Genomic DNA, 11,118 nt, shown 5'->3' on the forward strand with positions numbered 1-11,118 from the left:
GATGATGCTTATTCGTACCTCTTGGAAGCTAATGTAGTAAAGTTAAAGTTAGCCCCGCAAAAAAAAGTAGCTAAAGTTAAGAACGCTGTCCGTTCAGCAATTGACATCATGCAAGCAATGGGCTCATCAACTTGGCACTTGTTGCCAAAGGTAATATTCAGAAGCTTTCTTATAGTTTGACACAATGCTACTCCCTTCCATTCTAAAACAAGTGTCATGGTTAATGTTTGGATCAGAGGGAGTAGTATTTTATGCTTTTCACTGCTACTTTATTGGTCAAGGAGACCGTGTTAATGCACGGCGAACATCAAACTATTATGTTAATTATGCATTTCAAATAAGAAACAGTAGACTGGCCAAAATATGAAAGTACCTGGCCTGATTTATCAATTGGCACCACTTGTGGTAATTATGCATTTCAAATAAGGAACAGAGTATAGTGGAGGCATATAGCTTATTTGAGAAAGATTGCTTACATGCCTCGAGGTATATAATCACCAAACATATTTACTTTTGATGTGCAGCTGTGGTGACAGAACTTCCAGTTGTTGCCGGCTTGCCGCTCAAGAACTGGCTGCTCTCAAGGAATGCAGGCAACTCCTGGCTACAGAAGCAGCCCCACAAGTAAAAGCTTGGTCCTTTCTTTCTTTATCATCATTTCTTAATTAGGATGCTACATACACACTCTGTATCATGTTGTGACCGACTGACTGACTGATTAGAGAGAGATGTTGGTTGGTTGTCTACATACACACGCTTTGTGGCACACCCGACCGAGTAGGTGGCGCTGCCGGCCGTGGCTGACAAACAGAGCAGACCCCCACCACAGGAGCTCATCCCCCTCACCACCGCCGGTGTGCGCTGCCGGGCGAAGCCTGTGCAGCTTCGGCGGCTGCAGGCTGTTCGTTCCTTTTGCACAAGGTGAGGCGGCGCGGGACGCCTCGATCTGGCGGAGGAGGGTGCTCGGCACGGGGCTGCTGGCCGAGGTGCACGGAGGCGCGTGGAGACGTGCTCGTGCAGTACTGGCGCTGCGGTGCGCATCAGACACGGGTGCTGGGTGTGGCTGGGGCGTTCTGGTGCGGAGGCACGGGCCAACGACCGTGAGGCGTGGCATGTCTGGCCATGATCTGCGCGGTGGCCAGCGTTCGTCGTGGTCTCTCGCTGGTAGCTGGCTGCTGTGCGCGTCAGGCGTCAGGCTGGTAGAGGTGCAGGGAGCGGCCGCACAGATCCGGGTCGGCGGCGTGGGCAGAAATAGACCTGTCTTACCAAGGATGTAGGGAGGTACCATATTGCTATTGATGATGATGCCGAAATAATTGGATGAACCTGTGGTACTTGTACCGATCTAGATGCCTAGTTTGACCGAACCAATATGTTATGTTTATGTTCCCTACATCCTTGCTTGTAATGTATCTACTGATCATGTGTTGCCCTACTGTTGCAAGATGGACCAACTCTATCAACACACAACCTGTATCTCTAGAGACTCATAGCTTAAGTAAAGCTAAACAGTATTGAGTTATCCATAATATACTTTTTTGTGGTGCTTTCACGTGATATGTTTTGATAGTGCGGTGGCAACTCTCAGCTTTCGAATAATCAACCATAGTGATTATCATTACAGAAGGCATGTAACATCTCCAGAGAGAAATAGCAATGCATCCGATGTTGTACAGGAATTAACAGTACAATAGTTTCCCTCCATGAATTAACAATATAAGTATGAGTAGCCAAACAATGTTTGTTACAGATAGAGCTGAGAAATATCACCAAGCATAACAAATAAGGTAAATTGATGAGGTCAGACCATATCAAGAAAATCAGAGTTGAAATCTTTACCGAGCTTAAGTCTGAGCTTCAAGATAGGCCATTCGCCCAGCAGCTTTGTGAGAATGGGCAGTAAAGCTACCATAAGACAAATTGCAATCGCTAACCAGTGGACACCTGGAGCTAGCACCGTGTATAAACCAGTTGAAAAGGCGGTAGTTGTTGTCACGTATGCAAACCACATGAGCTTCTTAGTGAAGGATCTGTAATAAACCAAGAACTCATAATCCTCCCACTTTGCTATAATGCATATGAAGGCAACAGCAAATGAGGAGCACATTGCTAAGACGTCAGAAATCAAGAATGCCTGAAATGCAAACTTCCTAGACATGATGGGAAGTCCCTCGCTTCCTGCATCATTGCTGTATCCTCCTGGCAGGGTGAAGGCAGCAGCAAAGGTGATAGTCGCAATAAGAATCGCCACTAACGAAGTGTTGCTTGTGTATGTTTGAGTTAGTGATTTTGCATCCTGCCTTGATGCATCAGTCGTCCGTCGCTTGACACGAATGTGAAGATTATGAAGAACAGGAGCATCATGTGGCTTAGCTTTCGACATAAGCATGGCCACTTCATTCTGCATGAATCCAATGGAATAAGGTAAGGTAAATCTTACAGTGTTAAAAATAAACCTAAGCTATTCTACTATGTAAATAACATTGTTATTCACAGTAGAATTTTTAGATTAAAAAATTGTGGCAAAAAAACTATGGGAACTCCTATCTAAATTAATTATGAAATAATCACCTTCATTTAATCTATTTTCAGTACCTTCTCTAGGCATATGTCATGCAAACAATCTTATTTTAAAGAAGAGGAAACATATTATAGTGTCTCTTCTACAGTTTCCATTCAAAAAAATGATGAAATGTCCAAATTTTCTATATGAAAAATATAAGACATATCTAAAGGATGTTAAAAAAAATGCATTTCTATCTTAAGCATGTGCATTGTCGGAAGGTCCTGGATGACTCGGGCCAAGAATCAACCGGATTTGAAATTTGACAAGTGCTGACTCCCTGGCGGCAGCCCTTGCCACTGCTCCTCCACTCTATCTTCCCCAAATGACTCGAAGGACGACGAGACAACTGGAGAACACATGTGCCAGGACTGACAATGAAGTGCGCGGAATTTGACGAGGACGATGAGATGGGTACGGAGGGAGGGGTTACCTCAAGGACTTTGTAATGGGAAGTGCTACATATAAATAACAGCGTTGGGATTCTATCTGAGCAGTGGTTAGTAGAATCGCAAAAAAATATGATTTGTGCGAGTTAAAAGCCTAAAAATATTTCCTTTCGTTCGTTTGAGTGTCAATGGTAGCCGACAGTTGTGTCGCGTTGACTAAAAAATGTTTTGCATGCTGCATTAGAAACGATATTATGATTATTAGTTTGCTTGCATAGGGAAGGGTTACGGCAGAGTTAAATTACTAGTTTGCCATACTGTAAAATTGTTTATATGTGTGATCGACTCAAAAAAGATATTATTTGTAACATATACAAGTACGTACCCAGTTTAAAGTCTTGGCATTCAGGCTGATTTTCGACAGTTCCCAGGCTGCTGTATTACATATGTCATCAAGCAATGTTAAATCTATATCCACGTGTGACAATAAAGCAGTAACCACTCTAGGATTGCATCTTCGGACTGCCAAATGTAGAGCGGTGCTTCCGTTGTGGTCTTGCACATTAACAAGCTTGCGAAGTATTGGCGTCCTAAGGACAAACTCAACGAACTCCGGATGATCAAGCGATACAGCTGTATGAAGCAATGTCGAACCATCTGGTTCAAGATAAGGAGCATCGGGGCAGTGTTCCAGGAGCTTTTCAGGCATCATTAAGCAGAGGAAAACCGCTGTTGCCTATTAAATACCCAAGAGTTGAATCATATTCCAGCATTACTTGTAAAATGTCAATATTGGTGTATCGTACAGCAAGTACTATTGGAGTATTTTGGTATTTGTCGACTTCTCTCGCCGATTCAGGACGTTTCTTCATAATTATTTTGACAAATTCTGAAAAAACAAATGACAGGTTATCAGCCTGAAATTATATTGTACTAACAAACTGTAATTTGCAGTCCAGATATTATATGCCGCACCTTGATCTCCATTCATAACAGCAGCATGTAGACAATTGCGACCATGTTCACCTCCCGAGCAAGCTGACAAAGGATTTTGAATTAGTTTCTCAAAAACCTGTGTAAAATTTCTCGTCGCCGCGAAGTACATCGGCGACTCATTGTGCTTGCCCACAGCTTGCGACAGCGCAGGCTCTGCTGTTACCAATTCCAGTGAAAGATCCTTGTGGCCGCTACAAATGGCATGGTGCAGTGCATTAAATCCGTACTTGTCCTGTTGCAGGATTGGCTGCCTCGATCCTAGCACAGAGCAGTGCTGAGCGAGTAAAAAAGAAGCCAAAGAGACGTGGCCATTTCTCACTGCGGTAATAAGTGGTGTCTCCCCGTCCAAGTTTACAGCCTTGATGAGAGACTCTTCCAGTTCAAGCACGTCCTTGCAGAATCCCTCATGGCCATAAATGCAGGAAATGTGAAGGCAGGTGTTTCCTTGCGGAGTTGTTCCAAGAAGAATGCTTCGATCCAGTGCAGCCATGGCATACATTGACGTGGACGCACCAGATGTGGCTGCGTTTATGCGGCGGTTTTTCCTTTCTCCCCAATGACTCACAGCGCAGGCTCTGCTGTTACCAATTCCAGTGAAAGATCCTTGTGGCCGCTACAAATGGCATGGTGCAGTGCATTAAATCCGTACTTGTCCTGTTGCAGGATTGGCTGCCTCGATCCTAGCACAGAGCAGTGCTGAGCGAGTAAAAAAGAAGCCAAAGAGACGTGGCCATTTCTCACTGCGGTAATAAGTGGTGTCTCCCCGTCCAAGTTTACAGCCTTGATGAGAGACTCTTCCAGTTCAAGCACGTCCTTGCAGAATCCCTCATGGCCATAAATGCAGGAAATGTGAAGGCAGGTGTTTCCTTGCGGAGTTGTTCCAAGAAGAATGCTTCGATCCAGTGCAGCCATGGCATACATTGACGTGGACGCACCAGATGTGGCTGCTTTCATGAGCCGTTTGTCCATTCCTCCCGATGAACTAGCTGTTGTTGTTGACGTATGGCCTGCCATCTAGTATATAATAGGCCAAACTGTTCAGGTTTTCATAAAGTCCAATAAATTAAGAAATAAACTCGGTTTGACAAATTAGTAGTAACAGCATACCTGTGATGTGCAACCGTTCTTATTGTTAGAGTTATATTGATGATGCCTTTTGGCCTTTTGGCATACTCTTATACACGTATATATGTTGGCTTTTTCCGTCTAGTAATACAACTATACAACTTGCTGTTTCCCTAAGACTTATAAATAAAATAATAATAATAGTATGACAAAATAAATCTTGAAGTGTCACATAAATGTTCAATGCATGCATTGTGAAAAAAATTATTATGTTGTGCACCACAACCAATTTACATTCTATTTCTGACATTGATAGTAGGATATATCTTTTGGTTTCTGCATATGTTGATTGAATTTGTATTTTAAAATATTTTAGGATACATCATATGTCAATTTTGACAAGAAAACTAGCTCGCTACTTAAAATATGTCAGTACTGTTCGGCTACATAGAGGGACCCCCTGTATTGAGGATGTCTTGCCTCCGGATTGTAACTCTATAATTATGGAATAAAACTCCTTTTCACACCACAAAAAAAACATGCTAATAAATGGTCTCTAGTACATTATATTTCCTTTTTTGTGTGTTCTCGGCAACATGTATTTTCTGACACAAAAAAATATCAATTTTACAGCGCATTAATTTATGCCACCTTTTTTAACACTACCCCGTTTAAAATTGTGTGGTTTCGAGAAACTTCTCACAACGATTCCTATCAGAACAATATGACAATTTGACAAGACAGATATCATGCTAACAATTTTGAGTTTCTCAGTAAATGAACGACCCCATGCGAAATATTTACGAAGTCCTTGTATCATGTGTTGGTTTGTAACAACATCCGTTCCTAAATATAAGTCTTTTTAGAGATTTCAATATGGACTACATGCAGATGTATATAAACATATTTTAGAATGTAGATTCACTCATTTTGCTTCGTATGTAGTTCATATTGGAATCTCTAAACATACTTATATTTAGGAACGGAGGGAGTATTTGGTAGTGCAGATTGTTCACCAAGGCAGTACAAAATTTACCTGATGGCTAGCTCTGGTGGGAATGCTCTGACTGCCCTGGGAAATGCACTTGAACTCCTTAACGCTCTTGTGAGAGAAGAGAAACAGTTCCCGAAATATATTTACGTACGCGTATTTCTTATCAATTCCTGAGAATGATTATTAAAGAGCCTCTTTAGATCAGACTACAAATTAAGACATGAATAGACAAAGATAAACCAATGCAAGTTGAAGATACATGACTCTCAGCACACACAAAAATTATAGAACTAATCATTTGGACATAACACGAGAAAAATATAGGAATAGTGTCGATGCTAATAAGCGGAAGAAATGTCGGAGTTGATGTGAAGACATAAGAAAAGGGTGCCATGAAAATTTGGTTTTATTTTTTGTTTGATCTAAAAGGTCTTAAAAATATTAAGATCATAAGTATTAAAATCCCTACAATCGAAAGAGGTCTAAATAATAAAACAATAAGATCTACGATACCTGGGTGATATATTTTTGCAGATGGCAAGAGACGACCATGTCCCTCTTGGTAGTCTGTTCGAAGTAATCACCAGAAGAGGCACCTGTGGTGGAATCCTATCTTTAAACAATGGGGTGTAGCATGGAGCAACACAAGTTCGTCGCAACTGTCTTATAGGGGGGCAAAAGATGCCTGGGTTAGTATAACAAGGAAAGAATACACATTTTGCTCAAAGCAAAAGGAATGCATCTAAAGAAAAGCAATAAGGGACAGGAGATGTAAGGTTGAATCCTTGTATTCCAGCTTCCTGATTAATGAAAACATGGAAGAATCAAAACTTTTTCTTCTCTTTACAGTAGCTGTGGTATACGGGCACATGTTCAATAGGAGATGTGGTTAAACTTCAATGGTGTTAGCTACTCATGTCAAGATAAAGAACATTGTACTTTTATTGTTACAGGAAAATGAATACTTCTATTTAAGTTGCCAATAGTTCATATAAATTAAATTGTGGTTTAATTCGGGTAAAGTTGTCCCTGAAGACGTGCTTATTATTCAGGTTTATTTATAGCTGTTTTTATGGCACTATTGCTGGCCTTCATAAGGCATTGCCATATATATCAAATATCAAATGCCATGGACTACCGGTACAAGTCCCTCTGCACCAGAAATAGGCATGTTCATGTTCATGGCCGAATAAATAGCACACAGTGGAACTATAACAGGTTTTGAGTTCACGCCATACAGAAACTGCTACAACTGAATGACTGATAGACTTACAACATATTATACATCACCCACAATGGCATAGCAGGGACCAAATCCAAGCTACCGACAGCTGCAGCGCTCGTCGAAGATATACTGGATGCTTAACTTCGCTGTACAGATACCTGTGAGCTGATGCTGCCATGTTGAGAGGACCAGAAGCTATCTATGGACAGGGAGTTCGAGATGGAACTCTCTGTGTCCACCAAGTACACTGCCCGCTGCTTATTTTCGTTCTTGTTCAGTTTGCCTTACTCGGAATTTGCTCGATGAGGGCCATCTAAACTGTGATACAGCCAAACAGCATGACATGATGCCGCCCAGGTGGTTTTTGCCTATTGCTTAATGCCTATTCCCTGCATCAGCGGCCTGTGAATGAAAAAAGAAAACCATCTTTATACATCAGCACCAACACTATTTCGCTGCTCTCTATGGATTAAATGATAAACAGCTAGCAGTGTACCAAGGGGATGATATGGTGTACTCACAGCAAAGCGTGGGGAGCGGCGGGTGACAGATCCCGATGTAAGGGGAGATGCTGTTGATCGGGGAGGGGCACCTCTCTTTGCACGCGGATCTTGATTCTTTGACCGGCTTCGGGAATGACTTTGATTGGTGGTGCCTTCGCTTGTGGTGTCAACTGACGCAGCCGGTGGGGATGAAATTGGTGTGGATGATGTGTTTGTGCACAATGAAGTTGCAGGATGAACCCCTGCTGACAGTACAAGAAGAAGTCTCTATAAATGGTATTAAAAAAATAATATGCAGCACATTTACAACTCCACATGGTAGATCAGAACAAAGAGTAAGATAGGCAACCCGCTTTTCAACAGAACTACCATGTACCATGTTCAGTATTGCTCATTATGAGAAAGTACACGAGGCATGTTCTTCAGTAGGTACTTGGCATTTCTTTCATCAGAGATCATGAACTGCTCTGCAGTAGGTACTTTGGCATTTCTTTCAGTTAGCGGTCACTGGTCAGGTTATTTTAAGTTCAAAATCCTTGAAGTTTGACAAATTTGTGAACCAAATCAGTTAAATGAAGTGGAGTTCCTACATCTTTAGAGCAGAAAACTAAATCATGATTGCATTACCAAGATTATTAGGAAGATTACGCTATACAGACACAACGGTACAATTCATGTTTCCATGATATTATAGCTCGTAAAACCTGCTGCCAGCCTCCCATCATACAGACAGGGTAGTTCATCTCGAGTTCTCGACGCTCAGTCGAAAAAACAGATTGGTGAAAATTTAGGAAAATACTCGGTACATACAGAGAACGTTATTGCCACAATATTAACAGAGTTACTCTTGGGGGGAAATAGTGCGAAACTCAATTAACTGGCATTTCAGGGAAAATGGATTTGATACAGTTTTGTAGAGAAACATGGAATACCTTTGATTGCAGCCGCTTGGAATCTTGCTCTCATGATTCTAACGAACTTGAAGAGATCATTAGTGCAGTTCAAATCCTTCACCAATTCTTCAGTGTCTTTCAGTAATGGAGTACATTGAATTACTGTTATAAAGAAAATGAGAACTTTGATGACTATACATTTCAAACAGTATGAATATTAGACAGCTTGGGTAAGAAACTTGTAACTCACAGCTGTACTCGTCTTTATTGACTTTTATGCAAAACGAATACTCATCGTCAGGACTTTGCATGTCAACTTTGCTGAAGACAAATTTAACCCCTTCACACAAAAAGAGAAGAAATGTCACCCATTATGGCCTCAAGCTCACTTGAACATGTTATGGAAACTGTCATTACCTTCCCTGCAACAACTCGAAAACCAAGAAATTTATTGTACCACATAATAGCTTCGTCCAGGTTCTTTTTCCCCATCACATCAACATTAGCTTCAAGAGCTTCGATAGCTGCCATCAAAATAAAATGTATCAAGGCATGTAGATTCCAGATTCTGCGTAGCCAAGGAAAATATATTCAAACAAAATCATAATGTTCACATGAGCACAACTACAAATTTCCAGGGCAGAATATATTGGAGCTAGGAGTTTGAAACAATCCCTCAGACTGGACTACCGGGACTTGTATGTTTGAACCCTATTAATCAACTTCTAAGTAGACTTCATACTTCAGATAATACTATGACACTTCCATCTATTGTACTAGAACCGTGATTCAGATTTTACTAACTTTTTTACCTTGGAGCTGATGTGATATGACGTTCGCAAACTCATCTCTCCTAGCCCTCTGATCCAAGAGCAGGCCCCTGAGCTGCTCGTTCGTTGCAGTGGCGTTCGAGATCGACTCGCTGGTGAGCTTACATTCTGATTCTTTCTTCAGCTGGGCTGCAGAGATAGTTCACAAGAATTGAGCGTTTCCGTGAAATGCAGCAGAGGACCACGATAGACCAGTATGAAACCAAACATTGATCACATAGTTGATAGGTTGAACCATTCATCGCAACAAAGAAGCACATTGAGTCCACTGGTGGAAATTTGCACAGGGGTGGAGAAATGCTTACTGGACAGAGCTTCTGCCAGACCTGCCACTCATCGTCAGGACTTTGCATGTCAACTTTGCTGAAGACAAATTTAACCCCTTCACACAAAAAGAGAAGAAATGTCACCCATTATGGCCTCAAGCTCACTTGAACATGTTATGGAAAATGTCATTACCTTCCCCTGCAACAACTCGAAAACCAAGAAATTTATTGTACCACATAATAGCTTCGTCCAGGTTCTTTTTCCCCATCACATCAACATTAGCTTCAAGAGCTTCGATAGCTGCCATCAAAATAAAATGTATCAAGGCATGTAGATTCCAGATTCTGCGTAGCCAAGGAAAATATATTCAAACAAAATCATAATGTTCACATGAGCATAACTACAAATTTCCAGGGCAGAATGTATTGGAGCTAGGAGTTTGAAAGAATCCCTCAGACTGGACTACTGGGACTTGTATGTTTGAACCCTATTAATCAACTTCTAAGTAGACTTCATACTTCAGATAATACTATGACACTTCCATCTATTGTACTAGAACCGTGATTCAGATTTTACTAACTTTTTTACCTTGGAGCTGATGTGATATGACGTTTGCAAACTCATCTCTCCTAGCCCTCTGATCCAAGAGCAGGCCTCTGAGCTCCTCGTTCGTTGCAGTGGCGTTCGAGATCGACTCGCTGGTGAGCTTACATTCAGATTCTTTCTTCAGTTGGGCTGGAGAGATAGTTCACAAGACTTGAGCGTTTCCATGAAATGCAGCAGAGGACAACGATAGACCAATATGAAATCAAACATTGATCACATCACATGGTTCATAGACCGAACCCCATCCATAACAAAAAGAAGCACTTGGAGTGTCCATTTGTGCAAAGTTGCACAAGGGTGAAGAAATGCTTACTGGACAGAGCTTCTGCCAGACCTGCCTCCAGTTCCCTGAGCTGGTCCTTTAGAGCGTTGAGCTTTTCTGCCATGACAGGAAGAGGCGAATCAGTAGAATCAATCATTGGTCCTTTCATCAGCATTAGTAATGATTCACAAATCGTAGCGCAGCCCAAGGTAACTAATCGTCCGAAAGCTACGCCCTCAGCAGGCAGGAATTTCAAGCACAAACAAACTTAGATTTGCAAATTTCACCGGCTCGCCGCCATCGCCGAACTGAACAGCTAACAATTGGTACTAGTGCGCAGTGTGCGCTTCAGAGATTGCTCCCGTGGGTACGAATCGACCAGCGGACGACCGGCGAGTTCCCCGAACGGAAGAGGAAGGACCGACGGGGTAGGCGGCGTACCTCGGTGCGCGACGCTGTGCTCGGCGAGCGAGCGGGCGAAGAGGATGGCGCCGCGGAAGGCGGAGGCGGCCGCCGCGGTGCGCT

The 11,118-nt window shown here is 42.2% G+C and overlaps 1 protein-coding gene, 1 long non-coding RNA gene and 1 pseudogene across 2 annotated transcripts; all 3 read right to left on the bottom strand.

The window, feature by feature from the left end:
- Nucleotides 1–1,668: 1,668 nt before the first annotated feature.
- Nucleotides 1,669–4,467, bottom strand: LOC125527854 (annotated as a pseudogene).
- Nucleotides 4,468–4,522: 55 nt separating this feature from the next.
- LOC125527855 lies at nucleotides 4,523–7,607 on the bottom strand. The gene is made up of 3 exons (XR_007292273.1): nucleotides 6,521–7,607; nucleotides 6,050–6,177; nucleotides 4,523–4,962 (listed from the first exon to the last, which is right to left on the bottom strand). It is a non-coding gene; the product is annotated as an uncharacterized LOC125527855 (long non-coding RNA).
- Nucleotides 7,608–9,445: 1,838 nt separating this feature from the next.
- Nucleotides 9,446–11,113, bottom strand: LOC125527853 (kinetochore protein SPC25 homolog; the record flags this gene model as incomplete). Its single annotated transcript, XM_048692360.1, has 6 exons — nucleotides 9,446–9,587; nucleotides 9,764–9,840; nucleotides 9,918–10,025; nucleotides 10,314–10,460; nucleotides 10,645–10,710; nucleotides 11,035–11,113. Coding segments are annotated over 6 exons (486 nt in total), but the record flags the coding sequence as incomplete, so codon positions are not given.
- Between the last annotated feature and the right edge of the window lie 5 nt (nucleotides 11,114–11,118).

Source organism: Triticum urartu, unplaced genomic scaffold, assembly GCF_003073215.2.
Source record: "Triticum urartu cultivar G1812 unplaced genomic scaffold, Tu2.1 TuUngrouped_contig_4458, whole genome shotgun sequence".
NCBI classification, from domain to species: Eukaryota; Viridiplantae; Streptophyta; class Magnoliopsida; order Poales; family Poaceae; genus Triticum; species Triticum urartu.